Source organism: Pinus tabuliformis, chromosome Q, assembly GCF_031772625.1.
Source record: "Pinus tabuliformis cultivar Carrire ecotype Pingquan chromosome Q, CPIR1, whole genome shotgun sequence".
In the NCBI taxonomy this organism is placed as follows: domain Eukaryota; kingdom Viridiplantae; phylum Streptophyta; class Pinopsida; order Pinales; family Pinaceae; genus Pinus; species Pinus tabuliformis.
This window is the reverse complement of record NC_142296.1, coordinates 985,854,736-985,881,840: the sequence shown is the minus strand read 5'-3', so window position 1 is coordinate 985,881,840 and position 27,105 is coordinate 985,854,736. Positions and strand designations below refer to the sequence as shown.

Below are 27,105 nucleotides of genomic sequence, written 5' to 3'. Positions count from 1 at the left end.
TCCCCCAAAGTGTTCAGAGACCGACCCACTAAAACTTTCTCAAACCTCCACACCCAAAGACCAAATCTCCCTTCACCCACAATTCTCCGCAGATGACCACTTGCTACAACCCGACTACCACCTCACCACCAATTGAGCACCTTGGCGAGAACACGAGCTACTTGAGAAGGAGAAGGCATGTGAAACTCACACTAGGTCAACGCTCCCCAAGAAGCCTTGCGTAGCCCACACCAAAATGTCGATGTTGAATACACCGGAAAGGTGGCTCCTCTATCTCCATTGCACATAGAGAAACGCCCACAAAACAACTAGACACGCCAATTTTCGGGCCAAGCACCAGAAATGAAGAATCCATCGCACAACCACCGCCACCCCGAACAACACCACCTCCAGAGCTCATATATTGTATATTTTTTCCTCTAGACGCCTCCAACGAGTCAACTACTCGCACCTTCCAAAATCCATCAAAGACATAAATACCAAGTTCCCCCAATTACCCACAATAGCACTATGTAAGTGCAATAAAACCCGAGGTGCCTTTGGAGCAAAACAATAATGAATTCACACAGTCGAGTCGCAAGGGAAGATCGCATGTCAACACCCAGCTCTGAAAGCCCATTGTCAACTCTTGCACTTTCTTACAGAATAGCGACCAAAAGCCCAACACAAGAATGAAACACAAATGAAAATGTTGTCTTGCTGAGCCATACCACTTCTTAAACTTTCACTAGCCACATTTGCCGAGACAAGACCAGGGTTCACACGATTGCAATTACACCCCCTGTTACACTGGTTTAGATGAAAGGATTGGGAGGCTAGTCCTTCATCGGCACACCAACTGTTAACGATCACGGGACTAGGTGGCCATGTGCTCCAAGGTTCTCACCCCATCGGGGAGTAAATGTGCAACTTACTAGTGGTTACTATCCACCAAACTTTATGCAGCTCATTGCCCCTTAGTTGAAAATTAATTATCCATTTCATATATTAATTTGCAATTTGTATGAAAGTATAGTTTCCATATAAGATTTATAATGAAGTTGTGTAGAAGTTGAATTTATCAAATGTTTTTTATAGTAACCACATTTGATTATTTTGTTAATATAAAAGAAAAAATGTTAAAATAAATTTAGATTTATTTTATTAATTTTTAAATTTATTATATATATATATAGTATAAATTTATAATTAAAATAAATTGAAGCTAGCCCCAAGGGTTAGCTCAGTTGGTCGAGTTCTCATTGCTAAGTATCTTTCCAACTGGGAGGTCACGAGGTCAAATCCCCTCGACGCCCTTGGGGTTAGGCCCTGCTTGTTTGACCAACAGGTAGATCCCTTCAGGTTGATCTGCTTGGATTTTCTTGTGGATATAGCGACCACCTAATGTGCGTGAACCACCCTTAAAAATAAAAATAAATTGAAGCTAATTTCAATATATTTATTTATGTAAGCTATATTCACAGCGTTCCTAGATTTTCCATTGTTGAAATTATGTGATATCAAGAGAAAATTATCTAAATGTGTTTCCACCATGAGACATATCCTCGGATGTGACACTACATAGAATTGGTCCATTTATGGTTGTGGATGAAAGCCAACTCCGCTTTTATATTTACAGATATTTAATCAATAACCTCGAGTGCCTTTATCTGAATTTGCCTTTCTTGAATTTGCTTTTGTGTGAAATATTAATATAAACAATTATATTGGAAGTCGAATTCGTCCAAAGTCTATTTTTTGTTATTTTGTTTTATTAAATAATAAATGTTTATGCTGTTGAAAGTAATGCTTCCATGTCATGTGTTCCGTGTGTATTACAAGTTGTCAATGAGTATTTTGAGGTGTTATTCTAGATGTGGTTGTTTCCCATGTGTATGAGTTGTAATTGTGAGTCCTAAGGAGTCAATTTGGAAGTTGTTATTTCCCTATGTGTGTCAGTTGTCTGTGAGTCATAGATCTACCTTTTCCGGATCTTATCATTTAGAATTCGGTGATCTAATTCTTATATATGTAATTGCTTTATGTGATCAATAAAATAGAGTATGTGATTTGTTGTGTGCATAATCTCTCTTAGCTCTCTTCTATTTTTCTAATATGGTATCATAGTTGGTGCTGGCTTGAATCCCTCAAGGGAGGGCCACGAATATGTGAGGGATCTTGAGCTTTATTATTTTTGTACATATTAGTATAGATGTGTGAGGGCTTATTTTTAGTGTGTGAATTTTTTTTGTCATCCTGGGTGTGTAGATATGTTTGCTTGTTTGTAGCTTTTTCAAGAACTTTTAGATCCTTTCGTTATCTTGCTATTTGTAAAGTTTTGTTTGTGTTTATTTGCCCAGAACCTGCAAAGGAGTTAAATTCATGCCTGGATGGTTTTGTCAAAGTTGTGTGCACTATCATATTATAAATCTACAAAATCATGCCCACGAACTGTACATGCTATTGCACGGATCTGGATCTGAGATCTAGGGTAGAGGAGTTTCAAGTGGTCAATGATATATGTCAAAAGTGTTAAAATTGGAGGCAGATCTCCATTTTTCATTTCTGTGGGGAAGAGATCTCTGCGTCAAATTTTTATGTTGCAATCTTGTTACGATCTGAAATTTTGGAGTTTGCATTTTTAAACATATTGAGTCTGGTCAGCTCAATATGTGAGTGTAAGTTTGTTGGAATTGACCACTCTAACAAATGCTACTTTGTGAAGACGAGAAAACTCCAAGATAAAGATTGAACCAGATGAACAACTTTTGACTTGTGCTAAGGAGGGATGTGGTGACTTGTCTATGCCTGAATGACCGCTGATAATTTGATGATTATTGAGTTTGTAGTTGTGAAATGTTTCAATTATGGTTATAAAAAGGGTTGGTGGTTCTTAAACTGGAAGCCCCGATGTCCGAAACATAAATTCTTGTGTGTTAGTAAGGTCAAGTTGTTTGATCAACTTTTGAACACATTCAGTATCCAGACCCCCATCCTAGCAACTGACGGATAACCAAAAGTGAAATATCCGACAGATGGTGGTTGGTCCATATGATGGTTCATTACTTGACGACTCTTATTGCAGAAGCCCCAACGAGGCGAGGTGTCAATATTGTTGATCTTGCAATGTTCATCAACGATGGTCAGAGGCGGTTACATTTTAAATGGAGGTCAAGTGACAACTCGAAGATGTGGTGGTGAAAGAGTGGTGTTTGCAAGATTCCAGAGTGGATGTGAGTGCTGATGAAGACCAGTCAGACATAGATTATCCTTGTTGTTGTAATGTGTTTTCAATGTTTTCCATGTAAGCATTAAGGGAAGGTATTGGAAGTAATGCTTCCACGTCATGTTTTCCATGTGTATTAAAAGTTGTCAATGTGTATTTCGAGGCGTTATTCTAGATGTGGTTATTTCCCATGTGTATGAGTTGTAATTGTGAGTCCCAAGGAGTTAGTCTAGAAGTTGTTATTTCCCTTAATGTGTGATTTGTCTATGAATCATAGATCTACCTTCTTCAGATCCTATCATCTAGAAGTCGTTGATCTAATTCTTATATATGTAACTGCTTTATGTGATCAATAAAATAGAGTATGTGATTTGTTGTGTGCATAATCTCTCTTAATTCTCTTCTATTTTTCTAATATATATATATATATATATATATATATATATATATATATATATATATATTTCAAATTTAATGTGAAATTTTATTTTCAAAATTGTTCCTCTCTAATTTTTATCAAACTTCAAAATTATTAATATAATTTTTTATTCTCAATTTTTTTATCAAACTTAACGATCATCAAACTCAAATTTATATGACTATTCAAATTTATTTATTTTTCAATTTCCTTTTACAATATAGATTTTGATTAAGGCTATATTTTGATTAAAACCCTATTTTGATTTATCAACACTGTGTTACAGTTGACTTTATGGGGATATAGAATACAATTGTTTTACCTAATGACAATTAATTATACATGATGTTTTCTCTAGTGACAATTAATTATCCATGAAAAATAGTAGGATTGAACCTTCCTCAAGTTTAGAACTATTTTGGCAGATTTTTGAGTAAAATTCTTAGGATAGTTTTACAAACATTCTATTCACAATTCTAATAGACTATACTAGAAAACCTAAAAACCTAAACTCAAGTTGGTCTTACGTTGGACCTTGTTGTTCTCCCTAGAATAAGTTGTACAAGGAGTCTTTGTCTTCCTCCATCTTGGCCAAATGAGAGTTCGTCAACTACATTTCCACTTGGAAGACACTCTTAAACTTTTTCCTTGCCTTCAAGCCTTGATATCTCATACCACAAAATTTTTCAGGAAAAAAACTTAAGTAGTAAGAGTCTTTGTCTTCCTCCATCTTGGTCAACTGAGAGTTCGTCAACTACATTGCCACTTGAAAGACACTCTTGAATTTTTTCCTTGCCTTCAAGCCTTGATATCTAATACCACAAACTTTTCAGGAAAAACTTTTAGGTGGTAAGGACTTTGTTGAATTTCCCTCACATACATGTGAATTTCCTTGTATTTGAAGTTGGTATTTATCCTCTTTCTAGATAGTCGTTAGTCTTTTTTCCAAACCTTCCAAGGCCACATGAATTTCATGTTTGAATTGTATTGTAACTGTAAAATTACGCTGCCGGTGCCTAGCTCTAGAGTCTTTTAGGTCTACATGTTCTGAGATTTACGTATTCACCTACCTGCTCTGCGCCTCCCATTTCAGTTGTTTATTAATATCAATGTTTCATTTTCAACATGCTCATTGATTCTTAGATTTGGACTTTCTCCAAAGTTAGGAATTTTGTCTGTCTTTACCTACCCTGCTTCTGATGGGTACCTTAATCTAGGTTGTTCTCTTTTCCTACCCCACCTCCCCCTTATCCTCTTTTCCTAAAGCAAATGCAATTATTAGAGCTCCACAAAGGTAGGACATAGGACTTGCAAGATGAAATGTCTTAACAATCTAGGGTCAATGAATTACCCTAGCAAAGGATCAAACTGAGGAAGTGGAAACATTGCTCAATGCTATTGATCAAACTAGTTCCATAAATTTCATAGGAAGTTGGTCATTCCTACAACCAGGAAGCATTGAATGCTCCATGATGCCTCACTAAACAATGGTATGTTGGTCCTCCAAACCAATTATTCTTCCACTGAATATATATATATATATATATATATATATATATATATAATATATATATATATTTATGCGTCAAGACCTTTTTATTAAACAAAATAAAAAATATCTCAAAAAAACATAATAAACTAAGACTAAGTATTTCATATATTATATTATATAATCAATCATTCCACTCTCATTCCTCATTGCCACCTCCTTATTTGGTACTCAAACAATGAACTTAATGGCTATTTCTCTAAATGAATATATTCTACCTCTCTCAAACCTTCCTTCTAGCAATGTAATTAAAGATAAAATATTAGGACTTTGAAAAACCGTAAAATTCCAACAATTTTCAGACATGATGTTAAAGATAAAATATCATGTCTCAAAGGCTTATAATTCCAACAATTTTCATCCATCTTGTTAAAGATAAAAACATATTGACTCTAAAAAAACCCTAAAAGTGTAATTGTTTTCAACTATAGCATTAAAGATTAAATATCATAACTTAGAAAAACCTTAATATTTTGACAAGTTTTCAACCATGGAATTGAAAACCTTAAGTTTTTAACATATTTGAACCATGAAATTATTGACAAATTATATGACTAAATAATTTTTAAAAATGAACAAGTAAATGAAAGATTCATTATTCTAAGAGTAATTTTTATTTTAAAGGCTAAAAGTATAGCTCTTTTGAAATCTTAGCCTAAGACAACTTATATTATTACAACAAAAACCTAAAAATCAATCACCAAAAGGAAGTGCCCTCTTTCAATAAGGCATTAAATTTTCAACATTTTTAAATGTATCTTATACATAATGATAACAATAAATAAATTCATGGCAATATCATTGTATAATTTAAAAATTGAACATTAATTTCTAATATTTTTTAATTTTAATCAAAATATGAACAAATGATAACAATAAATAATATCATGGCAATATCGCTATATAATTTAAGAATTGAACATAAATTTCTATTTTTCTTTACTTTTAATCAAAATATGAACAAATGATAACAATAAATAATATCATAACAATATCACTATATAATTTAAAAATTGAATATTAATTTCTTATATATTTTTACTTTTAATCAAAATAAGAACAAATGATAACAATAAATAATATAATGGCAATATCACTGTATAACTTGAAAATTCAACATTATTTTTAATATTTTTTATACTTTTAATCAAAATATCAACTTTCGTAGATTGAATATAACATAAATTATTTTTGTAATTCATTGTTAAAACAAAAAACAAAAAACATTAAAATAAATTTAAAAAATATAAGAAAAACACAATAAAAACCATTAAAATAAAAAACTTTAAAAGAAATAAATAAGGAAAAAAATTGTAAAAAAATTAAACTTATAAAAAAACATCAAAGAATAAATTTACAAAAAATCAAATAAATAAATTCCATAAAATTTGTAAAAAAACAAAATTTAATTGTAAAAATAAAAAATGTAAACAAAAAATAAAAATAAAAATAAAAACAAAAATAAAAAATGGAAAAAAAATAAATAAATACAAGGAAAAAATTCAAAAAATATTTAATTTAAAGGAAAGAAAAAGCATCAAAAACATTTTTTAATTAAAAAAAAAAAAACTAATAAAAATAATAATAAAAAAATTACAAATAAATAAATAAAAATAAACAACTATAAAAAAAAATTAAATTAAAAATAAAAAGTAAAATAATCGAAATAAAATAATTTAAAAAATCAATTTAAAATAATGAAAAAAACAATTAAAAATAAAATTAAAACATTTAAAAATTTATATATATATATATATATTAAAAAAACAGTGGTTGTGGAGGGGGCTCCACCGCAGCTCCCTACCCCAGGGTCGAGCTTGCACGGTCGGTTGATGCCTAATATATATATATATTAAAAATCCACTGGTTGTGGGGGCTCCATCGCAGCTCCCTGCCCTAGGGTCCACTGGTTGTGGGGGCTCCGTCGCAGCTCTCTGCCCTAGGGTCGAGTGCCCCTAGGGTCGAGCTTGCACAGTTGGTCGATGTCATATCTATATATATATATATATATATATATATATATATAATTATAATTATAATTATAATTATAATTTTTTAAATGTTGTTTTATAATTATTTTAAAATGATTTTTTTTCGATTATTTTTATTTTTATGTTTTAAATTTTTTATATTTGTTTATTTTTTTAATTGTAATTATTTTTTATTTTTTATTTTTAAATTTAAAAAAAAAAAATTGGATGGTTATTTTATCCCCTTTAAATTATGTGTTTTTTTAAATATTTATTTATTTATTTTCCTTTTTTTGGTTTAATTTTTTTTATTTTTACAAGTACATTTTGTTTTTTTTTTTACAATTTTATGTGTTTTTTTGTCATGTTTTTTGTTTATTTTTATTTTTATGTTTTATTACCAACATGAAAATCAACATTTAAAAAAAAATATCCACACTTAATATAAAGAAAATTTAAAGTGTAAAAAAAATGAAAATTCTTAACATTTTAAAACAAATGTCGCTGGTACATAAAAAAAATTAAAGTGTCAAAAATAAGCCCTCTTAAAAAATGGGTTGATGTTGTATCAACATTTTTCAAAATTACTATGAAAATCAGTAACAATTAAAAAAAAATGTTATATAAGAAAATTTAAAGTGCCAAAAATATGCTAAAAAATATAAAGGTTATTATGAATAACCACTTTTCAAAATTGTGTGTTTTTTTTGCTACCTTATAAAAAATGGTACTAAGTAATTTTCTCGTTTGATAGGTAACTATGTTGAGTCATAATGCTCTGCTTTTTAATCTCCATGTAATTTCTTGTATCTGAAGTATTTGCTTTCGTCGTTATTAATCTCCATGTAATTTCTTGTATTTGAAATATTTGTTTTCGTCGTTTTTCTAGGTATTTCAGGGATGCCCACATGGAGTTAGTAGGGATGCCCACGTCCATATCCTTCTGAATGTGCACCATCTCCACCAATAAATCATTGGGTTCTTTGGATAACGCTTTCTTCTTATCTCTTTCCCAAATTCTGACCCTGCTTTTGAGTCATTTTAATTTCTCCAAAATATTTGTCATTGGAGGAATATTATCATTCCTCTTTATAGAGAGCCATGCGGTTTTAACTAGTTCATTAAATTCAACATCCGCCAGCTAAACCTTGTTGAACTTAAAAGGAATGCTCAATCGAGAATGTTCCATCCTCTATTGAAGAACAATGGGGAGATGGTTAGATACAAAAGTGCTATCCACCCAGGATCTCCAATTTCCCAATCTTTCAATGAGATTCTCATGTACCATGAAGCGGTCCAAACGCTTCCCAATGTATTGTTCCCCAGATCTGCCATTGCTCCAAGTAGGGGAGAGAAGAGACGACTTGATATCTACCAGATGATTAGTGGCAAAAATGTCTAGTAATCTGTGTGCCAAGGGATCCCGTTTGCATCGAGCCCCCCAAACTTCCTTACTAGGGCTCAACCTTGCAGGGCTTTGTGACCATTGCGGTGGGAATATGAAGTTTCACCACTAAAATCCGTAGGAATTTCAAATCTAAAACTCCCTTCAAATTTATGCAATTTGTTTGTCTTCATCATTTGAACAAAGAATGTTAATGGGCATGGAAAAAAAATTATTATGTTTAATAAAATACTTTGTGATGGGCAGTTTGATTGTCTAATTCCATCCTTGCGAGCAAGTGTTATCCCAAACCTTCTCCTATATTTATATGTGTGTCTTCGATAAAATATTGAAGTGCATCCTAATCAATATTTTATCGTTGTTTTATGCACAAAACTATATGTACAAAATCATATGCACACAATTCACCTATACAAAAAAGACGCAGTGACATATCACCACACAAGTCTTGTTAAGAAACATTACAAAATAAAACCTATTACACAATAAAATATTGGGTCAACTTTTTAAAATAGATTCAAAACTAGTCTCATCAAATTAATTCTTTAAAATTTTTAAAATTAAAAATGGTGTCGTCTACGGAGTTGGAAGAATTGCCCGGACTATCAAAAGTGACCAAATCCAACCAAAAAAATTTCAAGAAATCTTGTAAACGTAGTGTTTGAATTATGTTTTCTATGGTGGAAATAGATTCAAAGCCATGGAAAACCTCTAGGACTCCCAATATCTTGAAGTTTTGAGAATAAATAACCTTTTGTCAATTTACAACAACAACTATTTTTGTTATTATTTAAAAATATGAATAATTTAGATAAATGATTTTTGAAATAATCACATCATTGAAATTTAATTTACATTTCTAATCAACTAATATGATTAGAAAGATCAATCGAATATAATTATTCCAAAAAATATTTATTCACATTATGAATCACAAGTATCTTAAATTTAATAATATGAAAAATTGTTTTTTTCCATTGTATAACACGATCCCAATGATTACATTCCATTGGTCGGAGCCACAATTATTGACTCACATTTAAAGTTGAAGACATATCGTCACTGTCTACATTAAATGCAATGTATTTAATAATAGGTAATGCAATGCATTTTGCACATGTCACAAGACGCATATTTTAATACGAGAATGCATCTACGTCATCATTTGTAAGACACGTAACCAAATCATTTAACCATACACAACTGACACGTGTAAATAACACTTTTTGCAATACAATACATCAATTTCTCGTGGAATTAAGTCGTTTAAAGTGTATAGATAGATTCATCTTATTGAAAAAGAAGGCACCTGATTAAATTTGAAGTTGTTTAAGCTAGCATTTGCACCAGACGTTGCAAAGAAAACGTCATAAGGCAATGGATAACATATAACACTATGTAAAGCCATCAATAACATATGACATTAATTAACGTTTTTTTGACCCACCACCTCCGAGCTGGCACCTGCTGCGCTGGCAACCAACCCCCGCGCAATTTCAAACGAGCCCTCGCGCCAAACATTCATTTGCTCCATTTGCACAACTGGAATAGGTCCTCTCGAGCATTCGTTTCTCCCGCTCACGGTGCTTGCTCATTTGCTCCATTCGCACAACCGGAACAGGGCCTCTCGAGCATTCGTTTCTCCCGCTCACGGTGCTTTCTCACCTCGCAGGTCTGCTCACGGTGTTGAATCCCGGCAGGCTGTGCCCCAGGCGTAAGGTAAATTATACTCTGTGAACAATGACATCCACCATTTTGGCAACCAACACCCACGCAATTTCAAACAATCCCTCGCACCAAACATTCATTTGCTCCATTCACACAACCGGAACAGGTCCTCTCGAGCATTCGTTTCTCCTGCTCACGGTGCTTGCTCACCTCGCAGGTCCGCTCGCGGTGTTGAATCCCGACAGGCTGTGCCTTAGGCGTAAGGTAAATTATACTCTGTGAACAATGACGTCCACCATTTTGGCAGGTGCCCGGAAGGCCCATGCATACGAATCCCACCCCGTGCTGCTATAAATTGTCTGCATTGGCAGCTCCCAGCGTCTTGCGAAACATATACATTCAAGGTCTCCATTTGGGCGCAGGTTCAAGCGACACTGAAGGTGTTTTCCCATTGCATCGTAATCAGTTACCAGATTTATAACGAACCACTTAGCCATTCAGACATCTTCAATAGTTTTTAGGACGTGGTTTAATGGTTAATAGTTAAGTAGGGAGGTCTAATCTCAAACAAAATTATATATATCTGAAAATTGCTCCAAACGCGGTCCAATCTCAAGCAAAATTATATATATCTGAAAACTGCTCCAAACACAATTTTTTTAGTTGAAAAAAAATACAATAAACCACTGCCATTACAATTGCAAACTCAAGCTCCTGCATCCAGTGTGTTTGATTGTGTACTACCCACTTAGCCATGGAGGCCATGAAAATCAGATAATCCTAAACCACCGCCATTGCAAGCTTCCTGCATCCACTGTGCCTGCCTGTGCACTTTGCCAGGTGCATGGTTTATTTGGGCTTTTCATTGGGGTGAGATTTTGAGTACAAATATATTCAATTCTGTGAGAGGAATTTGGTGCACATTAATTTTCACATGCTTGCTAGGAAGGATGACCACGGAAAAATGCAAGGGCGCCAACCGGTGGAGCATTGATGTAAGAAGTAGGCTCAGACTACCTGAAGTATGTTGCCACATTTGCTTTATCCTCCTTTTCAACTGAAAACATTTTCCAATGCTCCTTTGGTGTGGTGCCATTGCTTTCTGCAATAAATGAATTATACCTTGCTATTTTAGCAACAAAAAATATAATTGCAAGTGAATCTCATTTTTGTGTCAGATCAACAACCTTTTTCTCGAACTTCTTGTTCCTACTTGCTGAAAGAAAACTGTGTTTTTTGTTATCAACCTTGAATATTTCTTTCATGTCTTCTCTTGCATTATTATGGTGATCTGGGTTCTATGTCAAATGAAGTGACCAGACTGTCATAAGATTAGGCTAGTAATGCAAGCAAGGCGATGATTGCATGTACATTTTGAATTGGTGCCTCAACAGGTTCTAGCATCTCTAACAATTTTTTGAAGTGATTGATGTTGTTGGCCACATCTTATGTTGTCATCTTTATTTGTGAAAACTTCCTCAGCTATATCTTAGGATGACAGCTTGATATTCATAAATGTTAAACATCTTGAATTTCAATTGATTGTTGTGTTTGGCTACATATTAGGAGCCTCCTCTTTATTTGGTGAAGGAAACTCCTCTTTTATTGGATGGGGTTTCATATTGTCAAGGAAACTCCATTTAAAATATTAATGTACATTCGGCATACATTGTGATTACAATTCTAATCTACGGTGACACACTGTGAGTCAAAGGTTAATGAATTTAAATTTGAAGATAAAAGTACAAACCAAAACGAATCTCTTCATTAAAGAATCTTGAGCATATTAGTTGATGATTAACAAAATAGAGTGGTGATTAACCCAATGTCTTAAGAAACCCAGATTAATTTAGACAACGTATAGTTAACCAAGTTACATTTACAGAAGACAAATAAATTCTGATTCGTAAATTGACAAGTTTAGACCATAAATACCTCTGTAATACCCTCGGGCTGCCCAACTCTAGGAATGGAAACAGTTGCCAAGAACAAGAATTGAAATCGCCTTAAAATCGTATGAAAACAAAACAAAATTGTTTCGCTTAGCAAATAACAGTGCTTGAATATAAAACTTTTTAAAGACGATTTGCAACGTAATTGTCCGAATTATATAATTTGAATGATCTGGACGAGCCTGGAAAACGGCGGGCCAAGTTTCTGTCAAACTCAAGACAGGTCATTTTTTTTCCATGCGCACAGGGTTGCTATTGATATAACAGCACAAGGCTACGCATGCAGGGAAGAAAGACATGAAGAGTCTCTGCGAAGGGTCTCATCACCAGCAGAAGAGTCTCATCGCCAGCAGGCAGTCTCTGCGAAGAGTCTCATCGCCAGCAGAAGAGTCTCATCGCCAGCAGGCCAGTCTTGGCTTTTCATGGCCTATTACCATGGGAAAAAAACCATTTTTCTATGAAAAAATAGATTAAAAAATAACATAACATAGTAACTTGCTGTATGAAAAGCTTTACCAAATTGCCTTTCATTTTTCAACATATCTCCTCTCAGCAAACATCTGTGATTATTATTTTTCCACCCTACAGCCAAGGTCCAAGAGTACGGATCAGTAGATTTTAAATATATCCATAACATAGCATTCCAGCACAGCAATGCACAATTTGTATATACATTGTGAAAATTACTTCTCATCCATTCATGTGAAAGAAAAAGCACGATCAAAAGAAACCTTCACCAGCATATATTACAATCAAATTTCAATCATACAACTACAAACAATTGATATAAAAATAGAAAACACACAGGATAAAATGAAAATCAACCAAATGAAACACAAGATCAAAGAAAATTGAAACAGTGAAAATTAAAAAAATCAAAGAAAATTGAAACATAGGAAAAATGAAAATCAACCAAATAAAATACAAGATCGAAGAAAATTGATACATAGGAAAATTAAGAAATGATTATACATCCAAGATTATAAAAGAAAAAAAAACAGAACAAGGACAAGATAGAAACTATAACCAGTTACTGTTATTAAAGAATATATAAAGTGCATTAATTAATTACCTAGAATGAAGAATACACCCAAATTACAGGAATTAAAGAAGCTATAAAATAAATAGCATAAAAATTATACCCAAATTACAGTAATTAAAAAAAATCTAGAATATGTCTAAACAAAAGCAAAATCTCAAGATGCTTATGCTTGTGAGCGCCGTATCAGATTGGATGGGGTTTCATATTGTCAAGGAAACTCCATTTAAAATATTAATGTACATTCGGCATACATTGTGATTACAATTCTAATCTACGGTGACACGCTGTGAGTCAAAGGTTAATGAATTTAAATTTGAAGATAAAAGTACAAACCAAAACGAATCTCTTCATTAAAGAATCTTGAGCATATTAGTTGATGATTAACAAAATAGAGTGGTGATTAACCCAATGTCTTAAGAAACCCAGATTAATTCAGACAACGTATAGTTAACCAAGTTACATTTACAGAAGACAAATAAATTCTGATTCGTAAATTGACAAGTTTAGGCCATAAATACCTCTGTAATACCCTCGGGCTGCCCAACTCTAGGAATGGAAACAGTTGCCAAGAACAAGAATTGAAATTGCCTTAAAATCGTATGAAAACAGAACAAAATTGTTTCGCTTAGCAAATAACAGTGCTTGAATATAAAACTTTTTAAAGACAATTTGCAACGTAATTGTCCGAATTATATAATTTGAATGATCTGGACGAGCCTGGAAAACGGCGGGCCAAGTTTCTGTCAAACTCAAGACACACATGGTCTTCCTCTCTTCTATCTCACTTCAGCTGTCTCGCCCTGACGATGGATGAAGTGTTCGCCCAAATGTTATGTTTCAAGAAGTACACACATGGTCTTCCTCTCTTCTATCTCACTTCAGCTGTCTCGCCCTGATGATGGATGAAGTGTTCGCCCAAATGTTTCAAGAAGTTTACCCAGCTTTCGTTCAGAAATATTCCCCAACACCTAGGGCAGGCAAACTCACTCCAACAGTGAAAGAAATATTCCCCAACACAAAACTAAGGAAAGCAAAATCACTCCAACATACCCTGTGATCTGATCAGAAGTAAACAAAAACCAAACCTAATTAATTATAACTGCTCCTCATGAATAACATTAACCGTACATACTTTTTAGGGCATACATTTGTAAATCAATGGTACCTCAACCAAAAAAGGAGAAAGATGAGAATGGATTTTCGCATTTTCAATCTGAAAATGATAGTGGGTTATTTCAAACCGATAACAGTTATCATCATAATAGGATGAATACAAAAGACAGAGAGGATACAAAAAGCCCATTAACATCATAACCAGACTGAAGGTACAAACAACCATTAACCCATTAGATGGACAGTACGAAATCTCATTCATTATATAAAGAACCATAAGAGATCCGAATAGTATGGCAATGAATCTTAATTGTTTAAGGTATAAAAATGTATTTAGCAAACAATAACAACAAATGAAAGAAATTATGAATACGAGGAACTCACTGTGACAGTAACAACGACCACTACTGAAAATTCATTTCTCTGAAAATGGTACAGATTCAATTAAACCCTTTCTCTTCCTTCTCCATTGCTTCATATCGGCTATCTGTGTTCATCATCATTTTCTGCCGCCTGACTCCACACAAAACAGCGTTGTTCTCTCACGATACAAAATCCCCGAAACGGCTTTCTTCCAAGTTTCTGTCAAACTCAAGACAGGTCATTTTTTTTCCATGCGCACAGGGTTGCTATTGATATAACAGCACAAGGCTACGCATGCAGGGAAGAAAGACGAGTCTCATCGCCAGCAGGCAGTCTCTGCGAAGAGTCTCATCGCCAGCAGAAGAGTCTCATCGCCAGCAGGCCAGTCCTGGCTTTTCATGGCCCATTACCATGGGAAAAAAACCATTTTCTATGAAAAAACAGATTAAACAAACGACAAAAAACACTCCAATCATCTAACACACATAATCAATGGCTCAGGATCGCACACGTCACATTTTAGGGATGTCTTTTTAAGAGGGAACGCCTTACGGCATAAATATATAAATAATTTTAATCTCTTAAGAAAAACATTTGATTTCGGCACATTATAATATTAAACAAATTCTAATAAATATTCTAAAAATTCTCTACAAATTTAGAGATTCTAACAATTCCGAATTTAAAGATTCTAAAAAATCTCTTAAATTTCCAAATTTAAAGATTTAAACAATTCCCTTTGTTTATAAACCTGAGATTCCAAAATTCCCTTTGTTTCATCCTATTTATATGCCAGCGTTTCCTGCTTCGGCTCTCGCTTCGGAAAGAATTGGTGTTTGAAAGCTTTTGGGTGGAACGTCCTCGACAGGAACGCCAAATTCAACATCCACTATTTTGGGATTGTTCTATTTTAGTGATAAGTTTGGCCAATTTAGATTATCTGTAATCCATCCGTATGACCTTGGGGGTTGCCAGAAAACGTTTCCTGACCTGCAAATCCAATCCTAGTAATTAACGCTTGCCAGAGTTCCAATGGTTACCAAGGCACTGCAAAGCGGAGTCTTTGTTTTTCTTGAGAATTCTGTGGTTAAGCCTGCGAGATTGTCTTCTAATGGAAAACAGAGCATGGTCATCTCTGCAATTTCATGTAAGAATAGTATTTCAAACGCCAAACCCTATGTCCTAACCAGCAATGCAACCAGTTTTCAAACAGGGAACAAGGAAAACAACAAAATGAGCTTATTGCTCATCGGTATAGATGAGCTAAGTTGTGCCGAGGAAATGAAAATTTGTCCGCCAGTTACATCTGAGAAGCTCGAAGAATGGGTGAGAGATTCAGTAATGGAGGTAGGCTAGTAACCATGAATCAAAATATAATAGTTTTTACCTTTTGGAAGAATTTGAAGCAATATTATTGATGGGTTTGTCGTTTATGATGCAATTGTCTTGATGTGTCTTTAATTGTGGATAGAATCTGATGAAATTTGATTAATTGGTTTTCATATTCTCTGGCAGAAGTTAAGAATATCATCTTTTTGTATATATCCCCCTGGTGAAATTCTGACTTTTGCCCTTTGTTTCATTGCCTGGTCGAGCAGATTGTCAAGCATATTCAGGAAGCCCCCTTTCTGCACTATGTGTTTGACAGAAAATCTCCTTCAGCAAGTTTGAAGAAACAAAGGGATTATGCGGATAAGTTTGGAAATGTAGACAGTTGGGCTAAGATCAGAAATTCTCTGAGAGATATATCTCCTGATGCAGTTATTCTGGTACAAAAGTCGAATTAAGATATCTCTCCTGAGAGAAAGTAAAGAACATGTGCTCTGCAATGGGAATGGAAGACAGAGTTCAGATCAGCAGGGCCACACAGCTGTTTGGGGTTTGTTCATTCAAGGTAAAAGTGTTGGAGTGAGTGCTTGTTATATTTTGAAGACAACGCAGATTGTTTCAACCATTGGATAATGTACCAATTTCTGTTTGACAAGAGCAAAGTGCTTTGGTCCAACTCTCCATATCCAGTTCCAAGAATCTTGGCTTCTCTCGTCTGCACCATAAGATTTCTCAATACCAATTATTTTTCCATTCATTGAGACATTCACTACAGTTGTCCTGTGTATATATCAATTATCATTGTAATCATAGCTAAGGTCTTACATCATTTACATGGGGAATTCCAAATTGTGAAACCCTAATGAAAACAAGTACACTATACATTGTGTCTTAGCCTGGTCTACTGTAGTAAACAAACGTAATTCCTTTTTCGTTTCATTAATTAATTCAGAATACTGATTCATTCAAATTGGTATTTTGATTGGCTTCCTGTGTTAATTCTCGCTAACTGTGTAATGGTGGGAATTTAGGTGCAACTCTACCCAAAGAAATAGAATAAACCTATTATTTAATCCGTGTTCAAAGGCCCATCATGTGCCACTTTAGCTGTCTTTTATCTAAATAAATATGCCAATGGCCTACTTATTAAATGGTGTTATTATCCTGTTCATTAGTAGATTTCAGAATATTTGCTAAGGATTAATCAATATAATCCAAATTTAGAATATTTTTCAGAATAGTTTGGATGAACCTGAAAATTATGTGTTCAAACAAGTGAAACGTTGGCTGGTTTTTGATCTCCAAGGATATTATGAAGATGTGAAAATGCAGTGTGGCTATACGGTGTTGGTTTTCCGGAACATTGCCGAATATGATTTTTGGATTTTAGATTATGCCCTGAGGCAAAACAGAAGAATAATGTCTAGAGTTCTCTCCTCTGTCACGTCCATTTCGTTGGTTGAACATTAATGACAATAATTCAATAGTCCTGCACATGAAAATGTACCCAAGCATGAGGCTGGCCATAATCCTGTGTGTAGTATGAATAAACCTCCGAGTAATAATGCCGTAACCCTCTATGTAGAATGAATAAACTTCTGAGTAATATTGCTGTTATTACATCTACTGTTTAGATATGTTGAGAGCAATATATTCAGCAATAAGGATATACATCTACTGTCTAGATATGTTGAGAGCAATATATTCAGCAATAAGGATACAGATGATAATAGAAAGAGATTCATATTGTGGCATTGATCTTTCAAGCTTGGCTGATTGTGGCTGTGTTAGATTAATATTTCTTGAACAAGTCACATATGGCATGAATGAGCTATACACATTTGGAATTGAATGAGATTTTAAAACATAGGGGAGTTATTTGGAATGCTGAAAACTTTTCAGTTTACTGTTTGATCTGGTTCTTATGAGAAAGGCACCTCTGGGCTACTACTATCAAAACTCTAGGCTACTTGAAATATTAATGAGAATAATTGATTAGTCATGGACATGAAATGTACCCCAACATGAGGTTGGCCATAATCCTCTATGTAGATTAACAAAACTTCAAAGCAATATTGCTATTATCTCATCTACTGTTTAGATATGTTAAGAGCAATATATTCAGCAATATTGATACAGATGATAATAGGAGATTCATATTATAGCATTGATCTTTCAAGTTCATATTCAGGCTGATTCTGCCTGAATTAGATTAATACATCTTCAATGAGACACCTATCGCATGAAGCTAGAGCTGAGCTATACATATTGGAATTGAATGAAATTTCAAAAGGTAGAGGAGTTTTTTGGAATTTAGCAAATGGTATGCGGAAAGGATTTTCAGTTGTCTGGTTGATCTTCAACCAGGTTCTTGTTATAAAGGCGCGTATGGACTATATTATTTTCAAAGCTCCAAGTTTCAACTAATGTAACTTGAAATTAAATGTGGGATGGTTGGCTTCTAGGATGTTTGTTTCAAACATAATCAATTGATTTTTAATCACATGTAATAAAAGGCTTGTACTGGTTGCTAGTCTGAAGCTGAGCAAAAGGATAGTTCCATTAGTGGAATTCATAGGTACTAGTTGCTAGTCTGAAACTGAGCAAAAGGTTAGTTCCATTAGTGGAATTCATACGCACTAGTTGCTAGTCTGAAACTGAGCAAAAGGTTAGTTCCATTAGTGGAAATTCACCAGATGCCTAGATTTACTTCTAACATCTTAAACCATTTATCTTAGAAAGCTTGATGTGCACTCATTCACAAGAATTTAACGAACATTATATCAACATAGAATATAGTTTACAATTCAAAATATGCCAAATTTTATATAATGTCAAAGGTATTGAAGCCAATAAACCTCTACATGTAGATTCTATTAACATTGAAAATATGTATTAACATTAAAGGTATTGAAGGCAAGAAACCTTTGGATCAAAATTAGCTTGGTAATTGTAATTTTTGATAACATGTTCAAGTGATTTGGTCTTCAACATGTGGACATGCAATATTGCTTAAAAAATATTAAAATGTAGGGGTGACCGAGGGTTTAGATGTATGCAAACAAATCCCCCTCAGATACCGGGATTTTCAACACCTACGAGCAAGTGAGGTCTCACCGGAGACATACTAAAGGGTTTGCAAGTACTTTTGAAGGTCATGCAATGGAACAAGCGAAATAGAGATGATTTTTGTTCAAAAAACCCACCCTAAACTATTGCACCTTCGATACAACAAAAATATATTTATTAAACAAATATACATTCAAACACCTTTACAACAGAATTTGAAATTTTCCGAATAAACTACAACATAGATTGGTTAAATGAAAACACATTGTTTAACCAGAAAATTTCTTTCAACAGGGATTCATTATGTGAGTGCAAAACTAACTGTGACGCAAACATAGGAAACATAGTTCATTCACTTATATATTAGCACAATTATTTACATTATACTTCAATTATAAACTTTCCACATAAAACATTTGCCATAAACATTATGAAAACTTTGTAACTCATTCATTGATCCCACCATTGGTACAAAGTACATAAGCGACACAACCGTAGATTTGGAACAAAGCCTTTGGATATTTCATATTCATATCAAACGTAAGTAGTAAAAGTTATACAAAAGAACCCTATGCCTGAATACATGAACTTAAACTATCAATATTGATATTACACTATCCAACCAACACCATTACAATAAACATAATAAATATTAATAGTAGAACAAAAGGCTATCAAAATCATAATACAACCGTCAAACAACACAACCATCGATCAAAACCATCACCCAACAACACATAACAACCATTAACATAAATGAACAAAACAACATCGGGTTCTACCATCGGTAGAAACTCCTCATACATATATTTAGTCCCCAACATTATGCTCCAATGAATATTAGGCCAACACAACTAGCCATCTGAACTTAATGAGTTGTCCTCGTACATGCCAAGATGTAACTGATTGTTGAACCATACCAGGATAAATCATGACTATTGCCCACAACTAAATAACTCTTACAATTGGAGGGTACACTGTCGATCAAAGAATCTTTCAATTATGGCGTGGTATTCTCAGTGTTTGTCACACATTTTCACGATCTGTCAGACATTTGTACATGTTGTGCAGTGTCCACCATCATTTGTGTGGCTTCTCCATACTTAGGAAAAATTTCAATTTTTTTCTACCTCTTCTCATTTTTCCTCCTTGGTACCAACAAGGGGTTACAACGATAAGCTACATATATCCCACTAGGTACAAGAATTCTTTTTCATTGTGCAAGTGTGTTTCTTTTATATCTAGAATGTGTGTTTATTTTGTTGTGGATGGTTGAAAGCTTCATGAGTGGCCCATCCCACTTTGCAAGTGTGTTTACTTTCTTGCAAGAGTGTTTATTGTAAGTGTGTTTAATTTCCTGTAAAGTGTGTTTACTTCATTTCAAGTTTGTTTACTTTTCTGCCAGTAGCTTTAGTCACTTTATTTTTTGAATTTTTAGAACCTTTCCAAGTTTGTGAATTGTCTATGCCACATTTGCAAAAGCAATAATTGATACTCCAACTACAAAACAAACTAACGAAAGTAAAAAGTGTGATCTGCATTTATAGTGCATAGCAGCTTGAAGTTTCCATATGAGCCTTGAGTTTACAGTTGAATACATATTCTTTTGGTTGTCTTTTTAAGTCATTAAAAGGCATGTCACATCCTCTAAAAGATGGTTAAACAAAAGTGGTCAAAAAGTGTCTGCAAACTTATTTACTATGTTTAATATTGGAATGACATGCCAATGGGTTAGTGGCCACCTCTTGCATAATGGTGCTACAATACCACCTTTCATGATGCTACCATAATCCACCCCTATGAGGTGGCTTATGGGGAAAAAAACCTCATTATTGTTCAAAGGTGTACAAAACCATGATAGGTTGGGTTTCATAAGGATGTTATCATTCTCCATACACTTGAGAAAAAAATGGTGATGGCCTAAAAAAAGGTGAAGTAACACGTTGATCAACATCAATTTAAGCACCACTTTGAAGAAGGGATTGGGTTTTCCTTTGTCTCCTCCTTTATATGCAAACATAACTCAAGGAATTGAGACAAAGTTAGCACCTAAGTTTTATGGCTTCTATACCATACTCGAACATATTGGCCATGTAACTTACAAGTTTGCAACACCTAAGTTTTATGGATTCTATACCATACTAAAATATATTGGTCATGTTACTTACGAGTTGGATTTTCCATCCCATTTTAAGATCCACTCAGTGTTTCATGTAACATGCATGAAGAATGTGTTTAGGCCAAACTATAGAGTTTAAACTATCCTCTTAGAATTAGAAGATAAGGGTTATAGTGATAAGTAGAGGTTGTTTTAGACAATAGAGAGTGATGTCTCTTCTAACACGCTATTTAGGCAATCTCCATCCATTAGAAGGACACCTAATCTAAAGATATCACTTATGAACTAATTGTCATCCTATAATTATTTCATCCTCTCTAGCTTTGAAGACAATGTTCCTTTGCAAGGGGAATGACATGTTAGGGTCCGAACCTAATTCTCTCAATGAAGGGATAAGTTGCTTCTTAATGTATTATGTTCGTCTCTATTAAATAAGTCCTATTAGTTTGTTTGACTTTGTATTCAATAAATGTTATCTGGCCTCATTAAAGAAACTTCATTGGTTAGTTTGTAGCGTCATTAATGAAGGCCCATTAGGTGGTTAAGGTTTTTGTCAATTAGAAACTACTTATCATTGGTAGAAGCTACATAATGGAGTATGAAAAGTATTTGACATTATATTGAAGTCTTACTCAATTGGCCTTGAAGAGAAAGTGAACATTACTTTTTGTTTAGAATATCAATACAAGTTTGTTAGCCATGAAATCTAGACTAGTTGGTTTCTGTAAGGTTAAGTCCCCACCAGGACTTAGGTTCAACCCTCATGGGAAGAGGATGAGAATGAAAACTACTAATGAGAAGTAACTTATCCCAAGGAACATCTATAAAAACGATAAAAATTAGTTTAAAATTTTCAAAATAACATCAATTACACTTCAATATTTATTAAAAATATCATCTTACTTTTTGAAGATGGATCAAAGACCTCTCTCACATTAAATTTATTCTCTACTTTGAAATTTTGAAATTAAAAATAACATATCTTATCATATCATACTTGTAGAGAAATAATTGCACATACAAGGCCTAGAGTATACCTTAAAACTATTTCTACTTGGCTAAGAGCTCATCTTCCTGGGACATAAGATAAGATAATTATATTTATGTCCAATTATTGACCACAAAGTAGGTCAAAGGGATTATTGAGTACAATGATGTCCATATATTGCGGGAGAAACAAACAACTTCCTATAGAAGATACAACACATGGATATAAAAGATACAATACATGAATATAAATGATACAATGCATGAAATGCCTTGGCGGATAAGATCCAGGAGCTAATGGGTCTAAGGATCAGACCCATATCTCCTAAAATCTGAGGTTGAATGAAGAAAACTAAAGAAAATCAACAAAGGTTGTTGGCTTGATGAAGATCCAGTGGAAAGTGCAGACTATCCACTAAATCGTTGCTTGAGGGAGTTCACGCATTGTTGAGGTCTGGAGGATCTAGTCCATCTCCCAGGAACGAAACTGAGACAGATATGTTGTTCAAATCTCATGTGGTAGGGTGAGGTCCCATAGATCCTCATTGTTGTAGAGTTTGTTTATGTATTGGTATCAATCAGTCTCTTGGTGCCCCTATTTGATAGTAGTACCCTGAAAAATGTCACGATCCTCTGTGTGGGGTCTAGTTTGATGGGGGGTTGAAGAATATGCGTCTGGAACCTAAGATCCTCCTACATATATAGGGCCAAACATCTTTGATCGGGATACCTAAAAAAGTTGGCAAGGGTATGAGAATATTTGAACAAGCAATGGAACCTTCCTCTAATATCGTAATAGATAGGGCATCCAAAAACGAAGTGCACCTCAGTCTCCACTTCCTGTAAATGACATACCCGGTATATTTTGTCTAGTCTATCAAGCTGGTGGTCTGTCTCTACCCGAAGTCTATGAGAACCTACTCTGAACTGGCCAAGATGAATGCAAAACATATATTGGGGTCGAACAATGAACCCATCTCTCAAATCCATGAATTTCTTAGTGTAGAAGGCTATCTTGGACACAACCCTCCCGAAGGATTGACCCAGATGACCTGGATGAATTACTTGTAGATGTCCTCCATGATGATCTTGTTAAGCTCCTATCTAATATGTAAAAGGTGACTAGGAGCATCTAAGGAATATCGGAAAGGAGGGAAACAATCCAATTGAATGCCCACTGACTCTAAGAGATTTTAAATTCTTGTAAACCAACGTCTAGCCCGACCCGAGGGAGCAGAATGGGCAATAGTGTCAGAAGAGAAATTTTCCAAGTAAGGATATTAGTCCCTACACTTTATCGAGTCTGCAAAGCCCCGGACACGATACAAGAATGAAAACAATCTGAAGAGTGTCTCAAGCCGAAAGGGTTGAGCTCCAAACTCTACAAGGATGATGTGCTGAGGTACTATTTGTTTGCATCTAATGATGCGGTGGAGAAGAAGAATCTAAACTCTCTCAGTTGAAACCTAATTCGACTTAAGTAAAGATGGTCCCCAAATCTATAAGCCATATAGAACAGTGGGATAGATCAAGGTGTCCATGAGGCTCATTTTAAACGAGATGTCCTAGAAGTGATGTTGAAAGCATTGTCTCTTGATAAGGGCTAAGGATCCATATCCTTTGTTGATGTAAGGATGAAGCGTCGGTCACAAACTCAAGCGGGGACTTGAGAATTGCAACCCCAAGTAAGTATACATGTTGGTGATCTTAACCTCCTCCCCTCTGAATAGAAAGTGAAGTTATGAAGTTTTCTTCACCCCATTGAAGATCATAACCTTGGATTTACCCAGGTTGATCGTCAACTGTTGAAGATCACAAAACAGAGCTAAGGAGTCTAGCTGCCTCTGTAATCCTTCTGTGGACGAGGAGAGGAGGACCACGTCATTCGCAAAGAGTAGAATAGTTATCAGAACCTGGTGAAGAAGGCAACCATCGGTGTCCTGGATATGCTCATGTAGAAATGCCTCTAACTCATCAATATAGATACTAAATAGGGTCGGTGACAATAGACAACCCTATTTAACTCCAATTGTGCTTAAGACGAAATCAAACGTCCCATGATCCATGTGAAGACGACCAAGGACAAACTCATATAGGCACATAATAACTATCACTAGGGTCACAGAGATGCCAATATCTTTGAATCTTTCGAGTAAGGCTTCCCTCATAACAGAGTCAAAAGCTTTTCAAAAATCTATGAAACAACAATAGACTTTCAAAGAGCGGTGGCGTGCCTCCTCAATCACGGCACAAAGGGTGAAGATGTGGTCAATAGTTGGATGAGCCAGTTGAAAACCTGCTTGGCCCCTAGCTTTGAGTTGTCTTTGCTCAAGGTCATTGGAGAGCTTCCTATGTAGAAACAAGTTAACAACCCAAGACCCAGAGGCATCTAGCAGGAGTGAAAACCTGCCATCTTATAGGTAATTCTAGGGGGCGTGATTTTCCTCGAATAATGACGATGAATCAACTTGCATTTATAGATAGCAGTCAATGATGGTTGTCCTCATTGTTTGTTTGATCACTGAGTTATGATAGATTTTCCTACTATGAAAATAATAATAATAATAATTCTTTCCCATATATATATTTTTTAGTAACAATGGCTAATATCAATTTTCAATTCTAAACATGATACATATTGATTTGCTATACAATAACACACTAATTATAAAAAATCCCATATTTTTTTTTAGCTAAATCTTATTTTTTTACTTTTAAAATAAATTTTTCATTACATATATATTAAATCAACTCCTCGAAAAGTAAAAAATAAATTTTTGATTACATATATATTAAATCAACTCCTCGAAAATTTAACGCTCCAATTTGTGATTCTTAGAAATTCCAAGACCAAAAAAATATACCAAAAAACCCTCCTGAACATAAATTATGAATGTTTGGTTATGATTCATTGTAGAGGATCCCCATGATGCCATTCGTTTGTTGCAGCCATAATTATTGACATGTTGAAAATATATCGTCACTGTCGCCATGTATTGCAATATATTTTGCACATGACACTTTTGACAAGAGCGTAGATTAACCCGACAATGTCTCTACATGATCAGTTGTAAGACACGTAATCAAATAATTTAGCGTTGTGTCTCGCCTGCTACTTGTAAGCAGACGTTGACTGTCGTAGGAACGAGGCAGAGCGTGTGCCGCTCATGGTAGGATGTGTAATTCACGTGGCACAAGGAATCACATGGAAAACGAGGTAGCGCACACGTCATCGGTTATCCTGATAATTCCTATTTACAGGCCAGCGCTTCCCTGCTTCGGCTCTCGCGTAGGAAAAAAATTGGTCTTTGAAAGCTTTTGGTGGGAAGGTCCTCAAAAGGAACCCGAAATCCATTTTAGTGACTAGTTTGGCCAATTTGGTTTATCTGCAATCTCTCCGTATAACTTTGTGGTTGCCAGAAAACGTTTCCTAACCTCCAAATCCTAGTAATTGACGCTTGCAAGAGTTCCAATGATGACCAAGGCACTGCAAAGCGGAGCCAACGCTTTTGTTGAGAGTTCTGTGGCTAAGCCTGCGAGCTTGTCTTCTAATGTAAAACAAAGCGTACCCATCTCTGTAATTTCATGTAAGAATAGTATTTCAAGCGCCAAACCCTATGTGTTAACCACCAATGCAACTGGATTTCAAACATGGAAAAAGGAAAACTGCAAAATGAGCTTGTTGCCCATATGTGTAGATGGGCTAACCTGTGCCGAGGAAATGAAAACCTGTCCCCCAGTCACTTCTGAGAAGCTCGAAGAATGGATGAGAGATTCAGTAACCGAGGTACGGTAGTAACCATAAATCAAAATCTAATATTTTGTACCTTTTGGAAGTATTTGCTGCAATCTTCTTGATTCTTGTTAGGTTTCTCCTTTTTGATGCAATTGTATTGATGTGTCTTTTTTTGCGGATAGAATCTGATGAAAGTTAGGAATTTCATATTTTTATAAGTTTGGAAGATCATCTTTTTGTATATGCCCCGCTGGTGAAATTCTTACTTTTGCTCTTTGTTTTATTGCTTGGTCGAGCAGATTGTCAAGCATATTCAGGAAGCCCCCTTTCTACACTATGTATTTGACAGAAAATCTCCTTCAGCAAGTTTGAAGAAACAAAGGGATTATGTGGATATGTTTGGAAAGGTCGACAGTTGGGCTAAGATCAGAAATTCTCTGAGAGATATATCTCCTGATGCGGTGATTCTTGTACAAAAGTTGAATCAAGATATCTCTCCTGAAAGTGAAGAAGAAAATGTGTCCTGTAATGGGGATGGAAGGCATAGTACAGATCAGCAGGGCCGCACAGCTGTTTGGGGTTTGCTCATTCAAGATAGAGGTGTTGGAGTAAGTGCTTGTTATATTTTGAAGACAACGCAGATTGTTTCAACCTTTGGATATTGTACTAGTTTCTCTTTGACAAGAGCAAAATGCTTTGGTCCAACTCCCGATACCCAGCTCACTAATTCTTGGCTTCTCTAGTCTGCACCATAAGATTTCGCAATACCAATTATTTTTCCATTTAGTGAGACATTCACTACCATTGTCCTGTGTATATATCAATTATCATTCTAATCATAACTCCTTGTTTCTTACCAGCTTATTTTTGAAAGCCAGGGTCTTACATCATTTCTTCTTGTTTCTTACCAGCTTATTTTTGAAAGCCAAGGTCTTACATCATTTCCATGGGGAAATTCCAAATTGTGAAGCCCTAATGAAAATGAGTAAACTATATATTGAGTCTTAGTCTGGTTTGCTGTAGTAAATAAACGTAATTCATTTTTCGTTTCATTAATTAGGTCAGAATACTGGTTCATTCAAATTGGTCTTTTGATTGGCATTGTGTGTTAATTCTCGCTAACTGAATGTGTAATGGTTGGAATTTAGGTGCAACTCTACCCAAAAAAATTTGAATAAAC

The 27,105-nt window shown here is 34.6% G+C and overlaps 2 protein-coding genes across 2 annotated transcripts; both read left to right on the top strand.

Moving 5' to 3' along the window:
- Positions 1-15,502: 15,502 nt before the first annotated feature.
- LOC149222787 (uncharacterized) lies at positions 15,503-16,986 on the top strand. The gene is made up of 2 exons (XM_089383163.1): positions 15,503-16,032; positions 16,284-16,986. The coding sequence occupies exons 1-2, from the start codon at positions 15,718-15,720 to the stop codon at positions 16,470-16,472; spliced, it is 504 nt and encodes a 167-aa protein (XP_089239289.1). The 5' UTR covers positions 15,503-15,717; the 3' UTR covers positions 16,473-16,986.
- An 8,455-nt stretch (positions 16,987-25,441) lies between these two features.
- Positions 25,442-26,930, top strand: LOC149222786 (uncharacterized). The gene is made up of 2 exons (XM_089383162.1): positions 25,442-25,976; positions 26,225-26,930. The coding sequence occupies exons 1-2, from the start codon at positions 25,662-25,664 to the stop codon at positions 26,666-26,668; spliced, it is 759 nt and encodes a 252-aa protein (XP_089239288.1). The 5' UTR covers positions 25,442-25,661; the 3' UTR covers positions 26,669-26,930.
- The last annotated feature ends 175 nt before the right edge of the window (positions 26,931-27,105 follow it).

What these genes read in the sequence shown, in the direction of transcription:
- LOC149222787 (XM_089383163.1), top strand. Translation starts at nt 15,718, where the DNA reads ATGGTTACCAAGGCACTGCAAAGCGGAGTCTTTGTTTTTCTTGAGAAT. An exon ending in TGAGAGATTCAGTAATGGAG is followed by an intron (nt 16,033 to 16,283) that starts GTAGGCTAGTAA and finishes CTGGTCGAGCAG; the next exon opens with ATTGTCAAGCATATTCAGGA.
- LOC149222786 (XM_089383162.1), top strand. Translation starts at nt 25,662, where the DNA reads ATGATGACCAAGGCACTGCAAAGCGGAGCCAACGCTTTTGTTGAGAGT. An exon ending in TGAGAGATTCAGTAACCGAG is followed by an intron (nt 25,977 to 26,224) that starts GTACGGTAGTAA and finishes TTGGTCGAGCAG; the next exon opens with ATTGTCAAGCATATTCAGGA.